Raw genomic sequence first — 23,332 nt, 5'->3', positions numbered from 1 at the left:
CTATCCGCTCTCGACATGGAATTCATATTTAGATGTATCAGATTTAAACCAGTATAACGAGAAGATGGGAATTCCAACAAAACAGTTGAGCCACCTTTTTTTTTTTTTTTTTTTTGCAAGAAAAGTGATACTGCGAGCTAAAAGCTTCCAAGTCGTAAGTTGTGCTATTTATCAGGCATTTCAAGAGAACTTGTCAAAAGGGAGGAGGTGTAAACCACGTTGTAATTACCAAACATGATCTCATGAGTATGATGGCCTCTTTATCTTCATGTTCTTAGATAAAGCATGTCAAGTAGAGAAGGTATTCCTCTTATTCCTGGATACATCAGTCTTTCCTTTCTCACACACAAAAGCAGTCATATATCAAGCTAGTTAATGTTACCTATATATTGCATTAAAACAGAGCTGCTTTTTAACTTAAACACACTCCAGAAAAAGTGTATTTTGGTGAATGTTACTTCACTTTGATGTTTGGCCTTCACAGTGCAGAATGAAATAAAGTTAAAGTTCTTGAAAGTTCTTTGAATGTAATTCCAACCAAGTTTGACTAACTGAACTCATTGAAAAGTAGATGAATAGTTCCATAAACACTTTTGTGTTTGGATTTGGGGTTTTTAGACAGATTCAAAAAAAGAACACTACTTATTCCTCTTCTTAGGCTTCCTCGGAGATTTGTGCGTGCTATTAACATCGCTTAAAAAAAAGAAAAAAGAAAAGTTTAAGTTTTTCATCAGGAAAGACACACGAAGCAAAAACACTTTTTTATTTAACTATTTACATAATTTAACATCTGCCTGAGATGTAAAAAATCTGGGTACCAACACATACAACAGAGTGAGAACTTCTTTGCTGTCCCTCAGACACATATGCATGCATGCATGCATGCATGCATGCACAGAATACATTTGCAGAGCACAGTATCTCCCCATCAGTCTGTCTGTCTGAGCAGACAGATCTGGTGATCTGAATAGAGTGAACACCTCTGAAAGAGGTGCATGTCAGTCAAAAAGCGTGGAAACATAAACACACCAGTGAAAGAGTGTTGTCTAGGCTTTCACGGTGGTGCAAAAGAGGTCTAAAAGTAGCCACCATAAGACTAATACATCAGCCCTCTTCAAAGAGGGCAAAGTAAGGGTCAGATATAATTAATAGGAATGGAAAGCTGATATTTAGACTTTCCTGTTACCCCCGTTATGGCTGGGTGAAATGATCGAAGTGCCAGATGTTGGAAGTTAGGACTGGTTTGGTCTGACAATGTCACACTGGGTCATGATCTGCTGTGTTTAGACTGCTGAGTTCAGGATTCACCTTTATTTTTGTGAAGGCTCATTTGCAGAGTTTCTCTCTCTTTTCCTTTTATCAATTCTTTTAATAGAAATTTTAAAGTTAGAATGGGAAGAGTCATTCTTACCACATAGGCAGATTCATTAACCAGTAGGCTGACAGAAAACCTCTTAGATTTTTGTCCTCTGACCACTATTATCCCTTCTCTATAGTCTTTTTAAGATTTGTTTTCCATTCTGCTTCTGATTTCGTCTGTTTTGTGTGTGCGTGTCCTCACAATGACAAGTTTTTATCCTGTGAAAAGTGCTATATAAATCAATAAAGTAAAGTAAATTAAAGTAAGTTTACATTTAGATTTAAGATAGTTACACTAAAATAAGCCACAGTGGTTACACTGTTAAATGATAACATGGTTTTAGATCAGGGAAACAGATTGAAGTTAGTGTTACGTTATTTGAAAGCTGCAATTGACATGTGTTTGATTTCTTCTGTGAAAATATGAGGCCAAAATCCTTGAATTCTTCCTCTACTCCCAACATCTATTAATTTTGTTTTGCAATGTGAGGATTTCATAAAGCTATTTTTAAAGAAAGACTACTATCACCTGTTTGTGCAAAGCAGGAATACCTGCACTGTGGATGTCTTTTATTAGGGCCAGGTTTCTCTTTGCCCGATTCCCCAGATTTCGTTTTTACACAGGAGGCCTTGAGTAGATTGCTCCCACAGAGGATAAACGAAACTGGTATTCTGAGTATTTGGCATTCAGTATTCAGCTGCAAGAATAAAATGTCAGTATCTGCAGGCACTTGAATTAATGGTGGACACAGAGGATATGGATAAAGAGGATGAGAGTGAGAACAATAGAGTATGTATCTTTAGAGTGGTCTGCCCTGAGGTGGAAGAAGAGGCAGACAGTCTGTGTTTGTCATTAAATGAAAATTTGCAATGGAGAAAACAGATGAGCTCTTCTTATCTGACTATTCCTGACAGCTGTGATCAGACACGAGAGGTGCATGAGTGTGTTATTATGTGCATTTGTGCCTGAACAAGTCTTTGCGTCTCCTTTTTTGTGTTTTTCAGAAAGAAATGGTGACACAATTTGTTTTCACTCCTGGACCACCCACACTATTACCAATGTACTCTGCTCTGATTTCTCTATGATTTACATTTGACTGAACTGAGCTGGTGATGCCATAAAAAGCCTCTCAACACTGTAATCTCAAGATGAAAACTGTAAAACAAAGGTCATTTAACTGATTTTTATTAATTTCCATGAATTCAAAACTTTCTTTTGCTGTTTTGTTGTGCTGTATTACAGCAGACCTGGCATTACACCGTTTCTTTATGATTTAGTGTGACATCACGGGCTCGGTTACTCACTTAATAGCTTTAATATATCAATGTCACACCTGCCTTTGACTCCATTTGGCTAAGTAGATCAAACCCATTTAGAATAATAGTTCAACAAGAAATGAGAAAAGACAGAGAGACAAACATCAGAAAGTATAAGGAAGAATGATGAAGTATTAAAAAAAAAACAGTGGAAAATTTCACCTTTGTGGGATTGTTTACATGACTGTTGATGGTCTAGAGGCTGTCAGGAAAATGGGTCAGAGGGAAAGACAAGTATCCATACTTTACAAGTAATATGACTACACTTAGACCTATCATGACATGAAAGAAGTCACATGACATACTGTTTAGAGCACAAGTTCAGACATATTATTATAGCGTGTTTCACCTTGTACTTCTTAGGTTTCATTTCTTTTAACAGTTCCTTGTTTGTCACAATGACTCATATCCCATATGTCTGCCTCCTAACAGTGTAGTATTCTTTTCAAGGTCTGAGACTTTTCATATTACAGGCCACTCATAATCTCGTACAACAGACTGCAAAATAAAGCATGAGGATGAATGCAAAAGCAATTATAGAAGAATTTAAAATGCTCTGACCTCCTTTCAAAACATTTGTTTTTGAAGTTTGAAATGATTATAGTATATAGCTATAAGATATCGCTAAATACATTCACCATCTTCTTTATTAAGTACACTTTGTTGGCACTGGGTCAGAACCCTTTTTGCCTTCAGAGCTGCTATAATTCTTCATGTCACAGATTCAATGAAATCCTGAAAACATTCATCAAAACTTTTGGTCCACATTGACATAGCAACATACTGTTACTGCAGATTTGTTGGTTGCACATCCATGATCTGAAGCTCCCATTCCAAAGATCCTCTATCACAGCGGTCCCCAACCCGCGGGCCACGGACCAGTACGGGCCACGAGATTTGAGGCTCGGGTGTGAAACTTATGGTTTTCAGGGGTTTTATGGTTAATTCGGTTTCCCTGGGTCTTTTCCCGTGTTGTAGGTGTGTGTCTTATTTTGAAAGAAATATTTACACATTACCATAGCTACCAGAGAGCATTAAGGGGCAGAGAGGAGGATGTTACTCTCAATGTTTTTGGCGCATTTCAGGAGGACGCTGTAAATACAGTTACACAATTACACAGTGAATTCGCATGTATTATCATATTTACAAAATAAAATAGTTTTTATCTTGGTCACATCATTTTATTTTGTTGTCATCAGAAACTATAGTCTGTGGTGTTTTCCAATCTTTCATTATGCAATTTTGATGATCCTGTGGAAATTATAGCGTCATTTTCCCGATCTTATCTAACAGGAGTGGCACCTGGATTGATCCTCCATTAGCCCATCTGCTTCAAACATGTCATGCATTCAGAGATGCTCTTCTGCATACTTTGGTTGTAACAAGCAGTCATTTGCGTCACTGTTGCCTTCCTATCAGTTCAAAACAGCCTGGCCATTCTCATCTGTCCTGGTATTTTAGCCCACAAAGCTGTTGGTTACTGGAAATTCGTTTTTTTGGACCATTTCCTGTGAATTTTGGATGTGGTTCTTTTGGAAAAATTTGTGTAGATCAGCAGTTTCTAAAATACTCAGACCGGTCCATGTGGCACCAACAACCATACCCCATTCAAAGTCACCTAAATCGCTAATCACTGATACTTAGTTTGAACTTCAGCATTTATTTTTAATCATGTATGCCTAAATGCATTGATTTACTTGGGTGATTAGATATTTAAAGCAGTTCATCATGTGCACAATATAAAGTGTATTTAATATTGTACTGCAATCTTGTTTTTGGAGGCTGAAAAGCATCTTGCATCTTGTGAAAAATCAAAAAGGTCAAAGTAATAACAAAAAAAATTAATTAAGTATCTACTTTTTCTGCAGGACCATTTAGCTTCTTGAACGGTTTAACCTGTGGAAAAGATGAGTGAGCTGTCAGGACTTGGTTTTTAGAGAAAAAGAGAGGGGTTCAGTTTACATCTTTAAAAAAAAAAAATGCATAACTGCACTTTCAAAAAACTCTAATAAATGCAGATTCAGCACATGTAAGAGCTAACTTTGAGGAAGTGGAAAATTAATAACATCTACAGTTGTTTAAGTAATTTTGGTCTTTTGCTCATTCATTCTTATTTTCCATGAAGTATGCTGTCAGAACTGCTCGTCAATAACCGTTATACAGCAACACCACATCCCAGAGAGCACTTCTTTCCTGGTATAACCGAACTCTGAGAGTCAGAGAAGCTACAGTAATCTATATCAATAGTATATGTCATGCTGCAACAGAAAGCAGTTCATAAAAACCTACTATGCAGTTCACACATAGTGTCAACTTTTATTATAAACCACTTCCTGACATTTAATAACCAAACAAACATTGGCCTTTGACTCATTCTCAGACAGTATATTTTCAGTAGTAGATGATCAGAAGGTAGAATGGCCTGATTCAGTGATCTGTAGTTAATATTTAACTGGACAATCACAGGACCTTTTAGACCTTCACCTCTGAAACTCAGATGTCATGGCACCTCATTAATTGTTCCACAGTGACTCCTTTGCTCCTAGCTCACACTCATGGGCAGTCAGAAAGGCACAGAGGTTTCCCTGAGAATACACAGCTTATGACAAAGCACCTCCTTCCATGACCTAGTTTTTTGAAAATGTAAGTCATATAATTTCCAGAACTGAACTGAAATTTAGGAACACATGGAGAGACAAGCAGTGTCTGAGGTTTGGACTGATTTTGCTCCCCCACATGATGAGTGCAATGTGGTAAAATACATATCTGCAACACCTTCCTGTTTCACCAGCAGCATTTTTTTTTTTGTCTTGTGATGAACATACGAACAAATCATTTGAAAGTGCTGAAAGAGTATGTGAAAAGACACATTAAATAATAAAGTGCACATATTTGTTGTATGAAGTATAAATTATGAAGAAGGATTAAAATTATTGTGTTATAATTAAAAGTAAAGGATTCTTACATCAAGCAAAGGGTTACAACCACCCCCTGGAAACCCCAGTTTTGTTTGTAGTACTTAGTTTGGGCAAAGGGGTTTGGATGCATAGTCAAAGCATCCACTGAAACAATAAGGTCATACTTAATTTCATGAGTTTCTTTATAGTGAATGCAATTGATACTTGTGGTTACAAAAAGATGTCTAATCCTATAGAACAGCGGTCCCCAGCCCCCAGGTCACGGAACGGTACCAGGCCCCAAGAGTTGAGGCTCGGGTGTGAAACTTATGGTTTTCAGGGTTTTTATCGTTAACTCGGTTTCCCTGGGTCTTTTTCCGTCTTGTAGTTGTGCGTCTTATTTTCAAATAAATATTTACGCATTACTATAGCAACCAGGAAGGACGATGTTACTCTCAATGTTGTTGGCACATTTCAGGAGTATGCTGTTAATAAAGTTACACAATGACACAGTGAATTTGGGCTCCTTGGTCTTGCTGACGTTCAGCTGGAGGTGGTTATCCCGGCACCATGATGCCAGATTCTTCACTTCATCAATGTAGGCCACCTCATCATTGTTGGAGATGGCACCCAACACCACTGTGTCATCAGCAAACTTCACAACAGTCTGAAGTATAGAGGGAGTAGAGCAGTGGCGAGAGTACACACCACTGTGGTGCTCCCGTGTTGATGGTGATGCTGTTAGAGACGCATCGACCCATGCTCACCACCAGAGGTCTGCCAGTCAGGAAGTCCAACACCCATGCACACAGAGGGCTGTTGAGTCCTAGATCCTTCAGTTTTGTGAACACTCTGCTGGGAACTATTGTGTTAAATGCTAAACTGTAATCACCAAACACCAGTCTCACATAGTTACCCTGTTTCTTGTCCACGTGGCTAAGGGTGGTGTGCAGGACATGGGCGATGGCATCCTCTGTGGATCTTTTGGGTCGGTAGGTGAACTGAAGCAGATCTCTGCTGTTTGGGATGGAAGAGGAGATGATGTTTTTCAGCAGCCTCTCGAACACCTTCATTACTACTGAGGTCAGTGCGACTGGCCGGTAGTCGTTCAGGCATAAGGGCTTGTTGTTCTTGGACACAGGGATGATGGTGGATCTTTTGAAGCATGCGGGGACAACAGACTTCGCCAGGGACTCTGTCAGAATTAATCATTTAAGATGTCATTTGTGCTAAGATACATATACAACCATTGCTTTTATGTGTCCTAATATGGTTGTCATTGTTCAGAAAGAGCTAGATTAGCTTTAGTTCCATTGCTTGTATGTGTGCTGATTAAAATACTAATGTATCTTGTGCAGACAGGAAGCAGCCTCGACGTTATAATTTTCCATTATAGCTTAAGAAATCAGACTGTTCTGTTCTATTAAAGTGCAAGACTTCACACCTTTAAATGGTCATTTGAGATATGACCTATTGCAAGTTCCTGTTTTTATAAGTTTAGCAGGACTGCTACTTTTGCTTTTGTACATGTTGGTTTGTTAAAAAGGTCATGCTCTAAATGAAGTGACTAGAGATGTCGTTGAGAGGTCAACGCCATGTATGGTGTGTCAGGAAGTGTCACACACCCACACACACACACACACACTTTGCTTACAAATGCTTGCTTTAAAACTGTCACATGGTTAACTGTATTATGTGTAACCTCTGTTGTCAATAAAAGACTGAGGCAGACGCAGAGGAGTTGGAGTTGCTTGGACAGGCGAGTGACAACACTGCTCTCCAACACTCCCCTTGCAAGTAAAATGTACAGTAGTGTCTGTGTGGTTGCTCTCAGTAACAGTTTCTGTTTACCAGCAGGGTTGACTTAAACCCAACAGACTCATTGAAGATGGAATTGAACACACCTGCTAGCTGGTCAGCAGCCGGTGAGGCCGTCTGGCCCCACCACTTTCCTTGTGTTCACTCTCCTCAGTGTCGCTTGGACGTCATGCTCCGCGATGCTGTGTTTATTATTAGATTTATAAAATACCACAGTTTTTGTCTTGGTCGTATCATTTTATTTTGTTGTATTTGTCAACGACACTTTAAAGGCCAATCTATGAAAATATTGTCTGACATTAAACCAGTAAGTGGTGCAAAAAAGGTTGGGGACCACTTGCTATAGAAGTCTGAGGGAAATTGGCCCTCTGCCTTGACCTCCAAATGGTTTCTTGATTTAAAAAAGAAGAAGAAAAAACAGCAACAGTGGAAAGTCACCTCTCTTCTCCTCATAACATGACTTCACAAACCAATGGGTGACAACATGGTGGCTACATCCATCTTCAGGAATAGATTAAAGTACAGGCTACATACAGTAAAATGAAAAAAAGTTTTCACAGGACTGAGAAAAAATGTACTGCTTCCAAAGGAATTTAAAGGGTAAACAGCATCCAGGTGTTGCTAATCAAATGCACTTGATGAACTGATCATCAACAAATCTGACCACTTTTGGTAGTTTGTTAGTCTGGATTGTTAAGGCATGTGTTAACACAATGCCACCATCTTGCTCTGAGTGGGCCTGAACATGTATGGCTTGTTTGGAAAGAGCACCAAGAGAAAGCCTCGTCCCTCTAAAAGGAACATAGCAATATAACTGGAGTTTGCACAGTTGCATCTGTACAATCCACAAGATTTCTAGAGCAGTGTCCTTTGGAGAGACAAGACCACGGTGGAGATTGTTTAGCCATACTACAAAGTGGCACATTTGCAAAACCCAAACACAACATATCAGCACACACACCTTATACTGTCAAGCACAGTGGATGAAAAATTATGATTTAGGCTTGTTTTGCAGCAACCCTAGTCACATTGAGTTGACCATGAACTTCGGTGTGGAAAGCTGACAGAAATGCAGCTTTTCAGACAGAGTGACATAAACAAAAACTGATCTTTATTTAGCAAAGCTTGAATTCAAAATGGGCAAAAACAAAGTCCACAAAGAAAGCAAGCTGACAGGCAGACCACAAACAGTATCATAGAACTAAAATCTAAGGCAATCTGAGGGCTTAAATACCCACAAGAGGTAATTAGGAAGAGGGAACAAGGAACAGGTGTACTGAATCAAACTAAAGAGACAGATGGGAAGTAAAACCAAATACAAGGCACGAGGAAACATGGCTATCAAAGTAACACAGAGAGTAGCATAGCAAAAGAATACCTAACATAGAGATGAAGGGTTGACAAGATACAAAGAACAAGAGGGAAGTGGAAACTATAGCCAAAATTCTAGTGACTAAACTGAGAGCATAGCCAAGGAGATCTATTATTTTTTTAAAAATAGCAAAACCCACCATATGAAGAATATATAATATATAACTCCAAAAAATTGGTGGTTAAGACAAAAAGTAAACAATAACTGTAAGCAGTTATAAATCCATCCACAGCAGTTAAATACAAAGGAAAGCACAAAGGAGAAAAACTAAGCAGAAAACAGACTAAAATGATGTTTTTTATCATACAATTATGTTGACTTTACTCAACATAATTAAGCAAAAATGGAACTTAAGAGTCCAAAAACACAAAATGCTGGATCCAAGGTCCAAGACAATGACAGAAGCCCTCTGTACACCAAATTGTTTTAGAGCCAAATTTGCTGCCATCTGTCTGACAGCTAAAGCTAGGATGAAACTGGGTCATGCAACAAGGCAATGATTCCAAGCATAGCAACAAATCTACAACAAAACAGCTCGAAAAAAAGAAAAAAAAGAAAAGGTGTTGTAATGACCAATGATTGAAATGCTGTGGTGGTACCCTAAGCACTTCTCTTGGTTGTTGTTGAAATCCTTGATGTTGAAAGAGTTATTTACACTCTAAAGCCAATTAATGCATTTTTTGTTTGACGCATGTGAAGTGGTTTCTGTGCATATGTAAGATGATAAAATCATAATTGTACAAGCTTGCTGTGCAACATGTTGCTATAGTTACAAACCAAATGTGTTGAGAGTTCAAAACATAGCAAAATTGTGGTGAATTACAACCAATGGAGAGGAGAGACGCGTGTTAGCAACAGTGAAGTAACTCTTGCAACTTCCCTCCAGTGATGAGACTCCAATGATTACTTGTGATGTATATCTTAGCAGTTGTATATGGGTCTTGTTTCGATAACACCACACAAAGATGTAGGTGATAGAAAGTGAGCGAGTCAAAAGGTACCCTGCAGAAATATTTCAGTTTGAAAAGAATTGGGCGCATTTTATGAAGCAAAAATAGATATAAAATCAAACAAATCAGAAATAAGTTACCACCGGAACAGTCTGTTTTGTTTTGTTTCTGTTCTATCCATCCATCTTCTTTAGTTATCCAATTTAGGGTTGCACAGCCGCCATAGAGTGAGGGGCAGGTTACACCCTGGACAGGTCACCAGTCTGTCATAGGGTTAACACAGAGAGACAGACAATCATTCACACTCACATTCACATCTATGAGCAATTTAGAATCAACAGTTAACCTAACATCACTAACAGCATGTCTTTGGACTGTGGGAGGAAGCTGGAGTGCCCAGAGAGACCCTACACAGACCCAAGCAAAGAAAGTCCCAAGCCAGGTAATGCCGTCAAAGCCAGGCAACGATACTAACCACGTGGTAAGAAAGAAGTCCCAATACTTTAAAGATCTTGAATGTACAAAAGCATTTCACCAACTATAATAAATCCAAAGCTGTGTGAATGAATAAAGCAGAAAATTTAATGAAACTGAAACTAAAATGAACAAATCTACTTTGAGCCCAATAAGTGTCCCCAAAACTTTGGTGGAAACGACTCTACCGGTTGCCTGGTGTATCACTTGACCAGAAAGGTTTGAGAAGAGATTATAAAATTTAGTAAAGATGGAGTCAAATTTGACACAAAAGCAATGATTGTAAATGTATCCCCATTTGTCCAAACATTACATGACTCTCCCTGAAGATGCTACAAAAACAGTGAACATGCTGAGCTTCACACCATGAAACCTTTGTCTCTGAATGCTCACTTTCCCAGATGGAGGGTCCCCCTTTACAAATCGATCCGTCCACCGTAAGCCCTGTGTGCTCTCATACTCTGTGAGACACCTCGCTTGGAGGGAATGTTTGAACTGAGTGCTGTGATGTGGTTGAAAGCCACGGGCCAACACAGATTACGTCTTTCCTTTCATGGTCTATCAAATGGCCTTTTATAGAGCCAAGCTTTCTTTTCTTAAAACCTAACATTCATTGTAAAAAGCTTATGCATAAGATTGATGGTTATGTCTAGTTTGATGTTGTTTAGTAATCTTTTATATGTCCTCTGACCATTACACCATCATCTCTGATGGAAAACTGGGGAACATTTTAGATATATTGCTGTTGGAATGACATAGAGGCCAGTTTTACTGTGAATAGCTTCTGTTGATCTCCTGTGTAAGTACAGAGCAGAATATGTCTCACAAACCTTTCTTACCGAATGAACTGTTTTATCATCTGTTCTATAAAACAAAGCACCCACGTACAAGTTCGATTTTTGTTTACTTTATGAGAAAGTCATTATCCAATCTCTGATCTATATTGTTCCAGGCTGTAATATTCCCTCATAAAACATCCTCTCTATTTTCGAGGGCAATGGAGAACAGGACGTTCCTGCAGGAGTGCTGTTATGGGACATTTGCACATTTGTGAGGCTTGAAGTATCCTAGGGAGGAAAGTTATAGTCAGTCCTGCTGATTGCAACAGACAGTAACAGACATAGCCTAAACAGCACGTGTGCATGGGCCACTTTTGAATGCAATGTTCCAGAAGCAGTTTCTTTGTTTTTCTTTTTCCTTTCTTTTCCTTTTCTTTTGTCCTAACTCAGACCCACATCTGTTTGTGACATATCTAAATGAGGTTTGTACTGTCTTTATAATATCCTACCTCTGGTAAAACTCCAGGAATTTATGTGGACTGGCTCCATGTCATCTGCACTCCAAGGTAAAAAGAGCCAAAGCTAAACTGGCAAATAGCCTCATGGTACCATGAGAAATTATATACCATGACAAATTACAGGTTGTTGGCATGGTACTGTAGAAGCAAAGTTATTAAATATGCTGGCCTCTGTGAGCCTTGGGAGTGGAATTTAATAATATATCGCCTGATGTTTTTCAGAGGGTCCAGTGGTGTAGACATCTGTTGACTGAAAGGTGATTTGCTTTCTGTCCTTTTGTGCCAGAAAGTATATTTATAATTGTGACTCTTGCTTTATAATTGTAGCTTATGCTTCTGTAACAGCAGTATAAATGGGTTTGTGAAGGTCCTGTCTTTATTAGAGTCTGTTTCTGTGTGTTGTGGGATGTTCTGCATGAGTCAAAAGAATGAATGAGAAAGTTAAAGTATGCATATATTTTATTGTTTTGAAAAGGTATGCAAAAACAAACAAATAAATATAATTTATGCTTGAAGATTATTAGATATATTTGAGTTCAGAATTCAGATCACTAAATCTAGAATAACATAAAAGTGTGTTCACGTATTTGCATGTGACTGCAAGAAGTGACAAAACCAAGAATTTATCAAAACACAGGCGGCATGTTATGACAGCTACAATATGTAGAATATGTTAAATAAAGGGAAAAAGAGTTGAAAACTCCTCAGCAGTTAAAAACAGAGATATTACACTTGTTTCCCACTCCAGGCCAAAAAGGCCAACACAGCTCATTTAAGATAAGATAAGATCAGCTTTATTAGTCCCACACATGGGAAATTTGTTGTTAAATGGCTAAATTACCTCCTCAGCATGTCTTGAAGTTCTCCAGAGGCCTGGTAATGAACTAATCATTTGATTCAGGTGTGTTGACCCAGGATGATATCTAAAACCTGCAGGACACCGGCCCTTGAGGCCTGGAGTTCCCAACCCCTGCCCTAGGCCAACAGCATACCACTTGGGATGGTGACAAATGGTATGCTGTTTTACAGCACTTTTAGCCTGGACAGAAATATCGCTTTCTATTTATTACAGACATTCGTGGGTTTTCAGTGGACGAATCCTGATGACTTTAATGATCATCTGATATTTCCTTCTGGCATATGATGCTAACATTTGTTCATTCATCCATCACAGACACAATCTTTACCTGTCTTTTAATCAATTGGTTGAAGATTGATTTTATTCATTATATACTGGGTGCTGTGCAAAAGTTTAATACGCCTGATGATTTGACTTTCAGCCCATTAATTAAGGTGAAATTTATGTCAGTAGAGTCCTCATAATCTCATATTGCAGGTTGCTAATCATAGTATCATTGATTTATGTGCATTTTCCATATTCTGGTACACAGCCAGAAAACTGATTAAAGTCAGCACTGGCTAAAACTATACAAAGTATAGCTGATTTTATTTTCTCCAATCAGCAAAATATGTCAACACAATTCAACATAAACCATATGGTGCACTGTAAAATCATCATCACAGAGGCACCCCCATGACAACTACATGTCTACATTTTCAGATGGTGAACTGCTGCCTGCCCTCTTCAGACATTACATCCTCAAACAGTCTGTGTGCTGTGTGCTAAGCTGGGAGCCTTGAAGAACAAGATGTATTGTGTCTGGATATAATCAGGACTGAGGACATGAAGGAAGGAATGTAGCACAGTCTGATCTCTCCTGCAGACACGTAAGGAGGTGAAGGTGGGGGGTAGGGGGCACAGACTTTACAGAGAGTGACTCAGCATCTCGAAGTCATGCTCTTTTTGTCTCACGAGTACAATTAAATGATGTCTTTCCTCTGCAAACCGGTTGGAGAAAACATTGTAAGATTTTTTGGATGTTAAATAAGGCACACTTGATGAAGTAATGCCATTTGGAAATCGGTTTGACGCTTTCTCTCCCTCTCTCTCTCTATTATATTGTGTGACTGTTATTTAAGATCTGTGATCTATGATCTGGTTATAGTTATCTCCTGAAAATAAAAAGCACGCTTTTCTTTATACAAAAACTGCTTTTTACTTTTCTGCACCAATGGTATCACTGACATGATGAATACTTCATACCTTAAAAGATCAGTAATTCAGATAAAGCTTTCAATTTGAATCTATCTAGTGCACATCCTTTGTGTGTGTGTGTGTGTGTGTGTGTGTGTGTGTGTGTGTGTGTGTGTGTTCCTGTCTAGCTATCTTTGTGAGGACCGAAATCTGCATTCTACTATACTTGTGAGAACCAGCAGTCACTTGTGAGGACACACAACCCGGTCCTCACATTTTTGAAGGCATTTAAAGGCATTTTTGAGGCTCAAAATGTGGTTTTAGTGTCAGGGTTACAATTAGGTTATGGTTAGGTTTAGGGTAAGGGTTAGGGTTAGGCATTCATTTTTAATGGTTAGGGTTAGGGTAAGGGGCTAGGGAAACCATTATGTCAATGAGGGTCCTCACTAAGATAGCTGAACGGGGTTGTGTGTGTGTGTGGGTGGGTTGTTGTAACAGAGAGCCTGTTCATTGTCCTGTTTTCTGTAAGTTTCCACAATTCAGACCAAAATTTGGTCTGATGACTTAACTTGCCTTTCACCCATTTTCCTTTCCTCATGCAGCTTTATGTTTGGGTAAAACCAAATGATGCCTTTAGTCTGCATCAGCTGCCGCCAGCAGTTTAATATTGTAAATCTGTAATGGTGTGAGCAGCCATCTCGTGTCATTAAATCTGATTATGGCTCTACATGGTCATACAACAGCCAAAGAATGAGACTATTTAACCAATCCAGGTGCAGCAAAAAATACTTTTCCCTGACTATGATCCTGTTTTCCAAGACCCTGATGCACCCATAATGACTGTTAAACAAATCAAAGACCAGTCTCATGAACACTATTAAGAACAAGAATGTGTAACCTGATTCAAACATCATCAAACCTTTATGAAATCCGGAGCAGAGAGTTCAGAGCTGCCTTCATCACAACCCTCAAGCTGAGGATTTCCTTCTTGAAAAAGAATCTGATATCCAACTGCTTTAACTTCAGGATTTGAGTGGCTTCATTCCAAATACCATTTAGACTGTTTTCTTTTTATTTACTGTTGTTGGACTTAAGACTGTGCTACACCCTGATCAGAGCTCTCTTGCTCTGTCTTTCTTGGTGTTTGAATCATTTTGGGCCTTTAATTTTTAGACAAAGTCCAATTCTAATTCAATCATCAGTCTGAAGCAGTGACTGACTGTTTGTAAATTATGCAAGGGCTAAATTAATAAACAAATAATGAATTAAAAGACTGTAAATATGAAAACTATAAACATAAAAAGTTAAAGACTGGACACAGGCTTAACTGTTAGCCTCGCTTACTCTGAAACTAACAATATTCTCCAACATGCTTTGAATTTATTTAGATCATGTGACAGACTTTTTTTTTTGACCAGCAGTGACTTTGTACTATTTTGTTGTCACCTGCTTGTTGTCAATCAAGCCACAACTTCAGCTGCATGCACCCCAGCTCAAGTGTAGTCTGGAGGAAATATCTCCAGACCAAGCCAGCCTGGCTCATTTTCCCATTTCCTTTGTACTAAGCTAACTTGCTGGTCGTAGATTCATATTTAAATTACACATATGAGAGCAGCATTAACCTTCTCATCTAATTAACAGCAAGCAAGCAAAGAGGCTCAAAATACCTCATTAAAAATGGGACAGCACAGGATGAAATGCAGGTTTGTGAGTCAGAGACTGATACTTGGCTGAAGCGTCAGCTGTGGTTTCAGTTGCCTGTCCACTAACGATCAGAGCTGAGTCTGGATTTGCATTTGAATGTTGCACAGTTATAGGGGATATCACAAACAAAAAAGCTATACTGTAAATTTGAGGAGTTTTTTTTTTTTATAGGAAATGACACTGTTCTCACTTTAGGCACACTTAAATGACAAGCTCTATTAAAATAAGGAGCAGAGAAAGCAGGGAGTGGTGTTTTAAGTTTGGGCTAAGCATTTGCTTAGCTAATGAAAACCATCTTGGCTGGAGAGCTGGTCTTCCATCCATCCTTGGCGGATGAGTTACTAGACTAGGGTGGGTGCTGGGTTGTGGACAAGATGAAGCTAATGATGGATGAGGTCTGGCTCCACTCTGAGTCTAGTATCCCATCTGAGCCAGACCTTCTCCACACTGAATGTTGCCTCAAGCAAATAGTTAAACTGTCCAGTGGTCGAAGTGCTGCAATGAGAAGTCAAAGAAATTTATAGACAGTGGAATGCTCCTGCGATCATTTTGGCCTGTTTCTCACTGTCTGCAGCTTTGTTTATTAAGCCCATCCAGCCTACTGATTCAGACTTTCCACAATACATCATTTTCATTTCTATAATTGTTATTTTTTTACTCTCCAAAAACTCAAATCACTTGAGCTTATTTAATTTATTCCCCACATAAGCGCAGCATGTTTTGTCACCTTTCACCATACCAAAGCGGAGCTGTTGGTTATGACTGTCAGTTTGTTAGTGCCACCTGAAACCTGCACACTGCCCGCTTCACTGTATAGCTTTTTTTGGCTGAAATCCTCTGCCACCTATTACATAACCTTAGGAATCCAACCTTTTAATAAGTAATTCTTGGAAGCACTGTTGAAAATAAACACCTTTGGTCATTTTCCAATCTAACCCTGCTGTATGAGGTGGAGGCTGCACAACTCGAGTCTACCTGTAATCAGCATAGCAAATTATTTCCAGCTGTGTTTTAATGTTGGGTTTAGGTTTATTTGTTTTAAGCTGGGTATTTCCAGACAAATGCTGCTATGATTCACTGTTAAACAATCCCTGAAGTTAAATTAACTTGTAGCTGTGATGCTGTTTTAATTTTTCATGTTCAGTAGTTTTCATGTGGAAGTGATTAATTAGTCATGCTTAGATAAATTGGTCTTCTACCAGACTGAATAACAGAGTATCATAGACTGTGATATCCTACTTCCTCAGTGAGTTGTAGTTTAAACATGGCACACAAATATTGCATTTGTCTAAATTATAGTTTAATTTGCAGAGAAGGGAAAACCAAATGTCTGTGCGAGTGATATTGAGAAAAGAGAATCAAAGAACACTCTCCATCCATTTTATTTCAGACTGTGAAGACTTATGAGAATTATCCCATCTCTTCCCTCACGTGTAATCTATCTATTTACAAAGTTTTTAAAGTTCACAGCTAGAAAGTTGTACAGAATGGCTTATAATGGTAATAATCTCTTTTTTATATATATATAAATGCTACCTTTGCCATATAATATTGCACCCTTGTTGTTTTAAATGTTCCTGCAAACACCACTGGAAAAAAATGGCTGTTGCCAATGGCAGAGTAAGGTGGAGATTATACTCAGTCACGCTCATGAATACAGACATCTGCAGAAACAATGGATGAGCGGTCAGAACTGTTATAGTTCTTTAAAATCTTCCTGAGGAGCACATGCAAAGGTGGTGCACTGTAGTGGAGTGTCTGGATGATTCTATTCTGTCACAAAAAGAAACAGAGATGTCATTTAGTGCTATAATACACTTTTAAACATAAAGTGGCAATGAAAAAAGAATTTAATTCATTAAGAAGTGCCAAAAATCTACAGTTCTTTGAACGGCAAATAAAGGCTGGTTCCAAAAGAAGGCAAAAAAAACCAACAGACAGTATAAAAGATTTGGCTGTGTTGCACAGAAAAACAAAACGCATTGTGAAGCAGAGGTAACATTGACCTAACATCTTGTGGATAGGCAAGCAGTTGTGTAGAGAGAGGTAGAAGTAAACAAAGTGTAGAAGCTACCACCACTCACACAGTGCAATTAAGCTTGGTTGGCAATATATAGTGCGTATATAGCACTGTGCTGGATGGAGCGCAATTTAGTGATTTACCGACTACGTTCCTCTGTAATGCTGACATCTTGGTGACGGTGCTCAGTTAAAAAAAACAAAAAAAAACAGATGCAATGAGGAGCGGAAGGTCTGATTGTGAAAGTGCTCGCGTACTGGCTAATGTGTTGTCAATCCTTAGTCAAACAATAAGTCTCTAGCCAGTGAGTATTCCCTGGATAATTCTCCTTTTTGAAAATAATTGACCCTGATTTACAAAATAAACAGAATTTTTTTGTATTCACTATGACAAAAAATGACTGATTAAACCCATAAACGCACCAGGAAAGTGTTTACAGGTCAATAGCGAAAGCCATTTTTCCACAGTCTTCTGTAGGAGCTTAAGTTTTTTGCAACCATAACTATCGCCATCTGGTGGCCTCCAGATAGGATTCAGGTTTTTAAGGCACACTGACTTCATTTCCTTAATCAAGAAGCTATGTCTATCTTTTGTAATGGCTATGGTAAAAGCCTACAGGATCCTATGTTAAAGTGTGAAATTTACAGCTTTCACAAACACACACACACAAAGAATTTGTTCTCAGTGGCTCATTTCCCACTTTATAATAATTATACAGATGTTTCATTTTTGTTTATATATACATAATTTAATAATTTAAACTTTATTAAGGCTTGAAATGTCTCTACTTTGAGTGACAGGTGTGTTCTAATAGCAGCAGCAGTTGCTGGTCGCAACTGCTCTTTCTAATATTCAGTGTAAACATGTCTGAGATATTTTTTTATTTGCACTGCAGATACACAGTTGGTCCAGGTATATATTAAAGGTACAGATTTTACAGTAATCTAGAGGACAACGCAGCAATTTCTTAGGAGCAAGGAGGCAGAAAGCTTGCTTGACAAGGAATCTCAAACTTTATCTTTCAGTACGACTGCACACAAAATCTAACTAGTGATATGACTCCGCTGAAGGAACACTGACAGTTGTTCATAAATGGCAGCTGGTAATATTTTTAAATATTAAACTGCAAGGAGAATGAGGTGAATCGTGACTTTAGGCACATTCCATACACAGTTTAGCTCAAATTTCTTTGCATTGGCTCGCCCTTGCTTTCCATCTACATTTGTAGAGCACCTACTCTTGACAAGATGCAGTTCCATTAGTTCTTCCTGTCCCTGACACATTTTCACAGTATTGCTATTCTGCCTTTCACTCGTGTTGCGCACTTACATGAGTCAGTTTCGCAAAATCACGATTCAGAACAAGTGGCCTCTGTTTTGCATCACTCCAGTCTAGACACTACGGCACATTACTTAAAGGCAAAGCTACCACCTGCATAATTACTGGCTCAATAAAGTGATTGCAACAATTTGAATAATAGTTAAAGAAATGCAGGTTATCATTTAATGTGTGCGTTTTTGCTTTTTGCACATTACCATTTGAACAAATTTGTAGATCACAGAAACCTCAAATTTGGTACTACTCTAAAGGTCAGCTTTGTACATAGTGTTAATCATGAGCCCTTGATCTTTGATCAAAGACAGATGGCTGATGTAGATTCACACGATGGTCGTCAGTGTGGTTAAACTGACAGACCAAAGTTGTTCTATATGTTTTTTTAATGTCTTTATTTGGTTGAATTGTATATGTTCTTTATCTGCTGACGCAAGATCACAGAACTGACATTACAGTTAAGAAAATTGCACCGTGGAAAACGTTAACCTGAAAATAATCAGTAGAAATACCTGTCTGGAGCACAGTATGGAATGTGCAGTGAAGGAACAATAACCTGCTTTGTACCAAATAACAGAAATTATTCCGAACTATTTGCACAGTACATAAAAACTAATGTTCCACATTTAGCACACTCCTTTGGAAGATGTCCAATACTTGGTGGGCTATATTTAAGTTTTCCAATAAACTCAACGGGCCACCAAGAAAGCTTCCATAATGGGAATGTTTTTTTTCTTTGTGTGTGCATTGTTTGAATATAAAAGACTAAAAAAAGAGCGACCTGATGTTACAGACTGTAATCAAAGAGCATTAAGGTTCTGATCTCCGCCCATTCATAATGCAACAGATGCATTTGTGATGGATTTCTGCATCTGCATTTTAAACTCCAATAGCTGCTGCTGCTGTTATTTTTAGAGCATCTGCAGTTCCAACGGATAGCCTGCACACCTTTAGCAGATTAGCCTAGGCTAACTTTTCTGCTCATTCATCATTTAGGCTACAGTCATATTCATATGTAGCTCTGTGTTTGTGCGCTGTGCTGTCTCCTTTTTTTGACGCGGTCCCGCGGTTTGCTGGCAGGCTGCAGCGGGGATGGCAGCAGCTCAATCCGATCGGATGAGCGTCGTACCAGTCGGCCTGGTGGTTAATATGGAATATTTGCACAGAGCGATCTGCCAAATCCATTTGCACCGGCGGAAAAAGGGAGGCCTGTAGTAGTGCAAAATAGAAAAACAGGTCATTTCGCCGTTCTTTATGGCTTCTGGCTCCGGAGATGAAGAGGGAAACACGGGGGGCGTTTCATGGAGACTCATAGGCCCAGCCCCGGAGCTTTCCAAGAAGCGCTGCCGTCTAATGCACTCCTCTCTCGGCTATGATTCCGATGTCTGCCTCTTCTATGTGAAGGGGGAGTTTTTTGCAATGGATGCTCGCTGTTCACACTCCGGTAAAAAACAAAAAACAAAAACAAAAAACACATTCATACCCGCTTAGATTTAGCTTTAGCAGGGCCTTTAAAACGCGAGAGTAGAGCGCAGTCATAAGTTTAACACTGCAAACGCTTCACGTCGCGTTTTTATATGCAGCCTATTGAAAATGTCTCTGTGGGTGATTAACTAAAAATAAGAGAAGGCTGAGAGGGGGAATAGCATCATGCCCCCTGCTGTCTTAAGTTTTAGTGTTATGAAAGCATCGGATTTTCTAGAATAAAAATGGCAGCAGGGATTGTTATGAGAATAAACGGTTATTAACAGTTTCCCGTGTGGAAATCCAGGCGGTCCTCTGTGTGAGGGGGACATTGAGGAGGCTGACGGAGTCCTGCAGGTCTTCTGTCCCTGGCATGATTATAACTTTGATCTCAGGACTGGAAGGTCAGGGACATCACTACAGGTCAGTCATGAAGTGTGTCCTGATTGTGCTGCTTTAGTTTTACACCAAAAACGCTTTTTATAAGCAGTGTTGATTAATCACTTTATTTAACTTGCATCTGGGAGCAGTAAAATTTAGGCACCTAAATGTATATCAGGTTTTTTACATTTACTAAAAGCTGATACTAAGACCTGATTTAAGCATTCACATCAATTATCCTTTAATCTTAGACAGATGGTGTGTTTTTGATAGACAGGACATAAAAATCAAAGCTCGTCAGATGGAGTTAAGGTGATTTTCAGCTTGAGATCTTCTGTTTTGTTTTGTTCCGATGAAAAAATCAAGTTTGACATTTTATCCTCTTTTGTATTCATCATTTTCCACATATGATTTAAATATACATCACTTTATGTCACTGATGTCAAATGTTACACCTTAAACAAAACAACATCAAACAGTGTGTTGTGACAGGCAGAGGTTTTTTGACTTGGAAGAGTGCTCCTAAAGTAGCTTAGGGAGTTGTGTTTCTTCTAACTTCTGTTTCTTTTTTTCCACTTTTTTACAGCAACAAGTGTATGAAGTCAAGCTGGAGGATGGAAATGTTTATGTGAAGCACAGAAGTCGTCTGTCCTTACAGCCTTTTCCTCCAGATCGGAAAAGCTGATCTACCTCAGAGCAGGTGCTTCGTCCTCCTGTCCATTTGTTAGACTTCTGTAATGAACCTACTGCAGTTTGTTTTGAGACTTGTTCCACAAACCCAAGCCGTCCAAAAACATTCCTAGGCCTTATCTCTCATTTTCTCAGTTTTGTTTCTCTTGGATTGCTGTATTCTCAGGACCAAATCCAGGAGAGTTTTTTGCGTTTTTCTTGCTGCTGGCATTCGAGATGGAGAACCATGCAAAGCCACTTAACCTGCAGAATCAGCAGGTTATTGTTGTTTTTGATAACACAATAGATGCAAGATAAAGGTAGTGGATTTATGTAGTTTCATGTAATTTTTTTCTTCCTTTATAAGATAATATCGTGATTTTTAGTGGAAATATTGCAGAGTAAATTTGGTGTGCACTTAACTTTTTTTGCCTTCAGATTTGAGCCATTTGCACTTTCCATTTCATTGTTGATCAAAACCCAGTAATTGCAGTGGATCTCACCATTTTTCATCTCAGTTCTCAAGCTCTCAGCCTCTCCGCCTTGTTGCACTGATATGCACTAACAAGCAAAAACAAATCTGTTTGTAGAAACTGAAAATCCTTCCAAATGCTGTTTATAATTCAAATATAATTTACCAAAACTCCGAACAGATTTTTTTCTGTTTACACTCCACTTGTAATCCGAGTTCTGTTGACCAATCACATTTGAGCAGGCTTCGGTTACACGCAAATAAAAAAATCCATGTGGGCAGCAAAAACAGGAACACATTCACCAAACTGCAATCTTGAAACTATCAAGTTGTTGTCTGATGATAGTTTAATTTTATATTTGCTTTGTTAACTTTATCTTCAAGAACAGAAAATAAAGGCTTGACCTGGATATCCACTGGCTGTACTGCAAGTCTTGAAAAAACGGTTATTGCACCAAGATGCTAAGTCAGCAGACTGACAGTTTGGTTTTCGAATCACAGAGGCAAGAGGAGTCATCACAGTATCCAAAATGTAGCACTATGAGTTTTTAATGCAATTAAAATTGATAAAATAACGAGTAAAAATGAGTAAAAACTGAACACCATCGTCTTGATTTATTGCAAAGAATCATCATATTTTGCGTGTTAGCATTTTCGAATAACCCGTACAGGTCTCCTTTAGTGAAGCCCACAATTTTCATCTAAGTGTCACTTTCTTTCATGGTTTACTATATTTCCTATTTTTCCAGACTTGAGAGGCACAGTTGTTTAGTTGTGCCCTTGAAGCGATGTCACATCGGAAGAAACTCTGTTCCAGGATTTATTTGCAAAACTTTTTTTTTTAACCCAATTAGAGTTTAAGCAAATAGAAAACACATCAAGGACACTGTGGTTACAGTTGGTGGCAATTCTACCGCTAACACGTCTCCATCAGCATTTCTCTTCATTCCTGTCTTGTGCACAGACAGGTTTGTCTGTTACTGACGCAGTGGGATTTACGAGGAACGGTTAGTAAGGCGCCGGAGGAAGGTTCACGACCTGAAATGCACCACTGACTTAAGAAAAATGTGTTATCCTAGTTGTGCGTGTGTGTGTGTGTGAGCAGTGATGCCAGTGTGGGGGTTTTTTCTTCGTGGTGAGAGCAGTCACTCACTATATTTTCTGTCAGCTTCGTTTTTTGGCAGACGCACAGAACCCCGTCACGAAGGTGTCAATGACCGTGTGGCTCAACACTCCAGTTTTCCTCCCTACTGTGCTCCCTGTTGTGCAACTTTATTACAATAATAATTCCACTGGCTAAAAATGTTATGTGCACCAGACGTCTCACTGTGTTGTCTTACATTTCATAACCTGAAGGGTAATGGGCAAACAAAGTGGAGATATGGCTATTTTGTGTCAGTAGAAAAGTCAAAGTAACAGTTTGAGATTCCGCAGGAATGTTTTGAGTCACTTGAGGTACATTGGGAAAATTGGGATTCTCATCAGAATTTTGTTATGTTTCCTAAAATGTACTTTATATGCTTTTGTATTTCTGATGTATGTATCTGGGTTTCATGTTAATAGAGTTAAAAGTCATTCTGGAGACTGCATACACCGATGCATTTAAATTCACCCCTCTGTTGTAAGTTAGTATCATCAGTATCATGTTTGTTGTAAACTGTGCTTATTGCTGTAAGATGGGAAAAGTAAAACTAGATCTATGCATTTTATTTATTAAAAACTATATATGCATGTTAAATAAACATTTTCCAATTTTCAAACTGTTCATTTG

General features: G+C 38.7%; 1 protein-coding gene across 1 annotated transcript; it reads left to right on the top strand.

The window, feature by feature from the left end:
* The first annotated feature begins 18,958 nt into the window (after positions 1 to 18,958).
* On the top strand, positions 18,959 to 23,321 carry si:ch211-212d10.2 (Rieske domain-containing protein). The gene is made up of 3 exons (XM_003439681.5): positions 18,959 to 20,019; positions 20,347 to 20,462; positions 21,007 to 23,321. Exons 1-3 carry the CDS (start codon positions 19,830 to 19,832, stop codon positions 21,103 to 21,105), a joined length of 405 nt encoding a protein of 134 aa, XP_003439729.1. The 5' UTR covers positions 18,959 to 19,829; the 3' UTR covers positions 21,106 to 23,321.
* The last annotated feature ends 11 nt before the right edge of the window (positions 23,322 to 23,332 follow it).

This window comes from Oreochromis niloticus, linkage group LG23 (assembly GCF_001858045.2).
Source record: "Oreochromis niloticus isolate F11D_XX linkage group LG23, O_niloticus_UMD_NMBU, whole genome shotgun sequence".
In the NCBI taxonomy this organism is placed as follows: Eukaryota; Metazoa; Chordata; class Actinopteri; order Cichliformes; family Cichlidae; genus Oreochromis; species Oreochromis niloticus.
The sequence above is the reverse complement of the archived record's forward strand: the minus strand, read 5'-3'. Positions and strand labels throughout refer to the sequence as shown.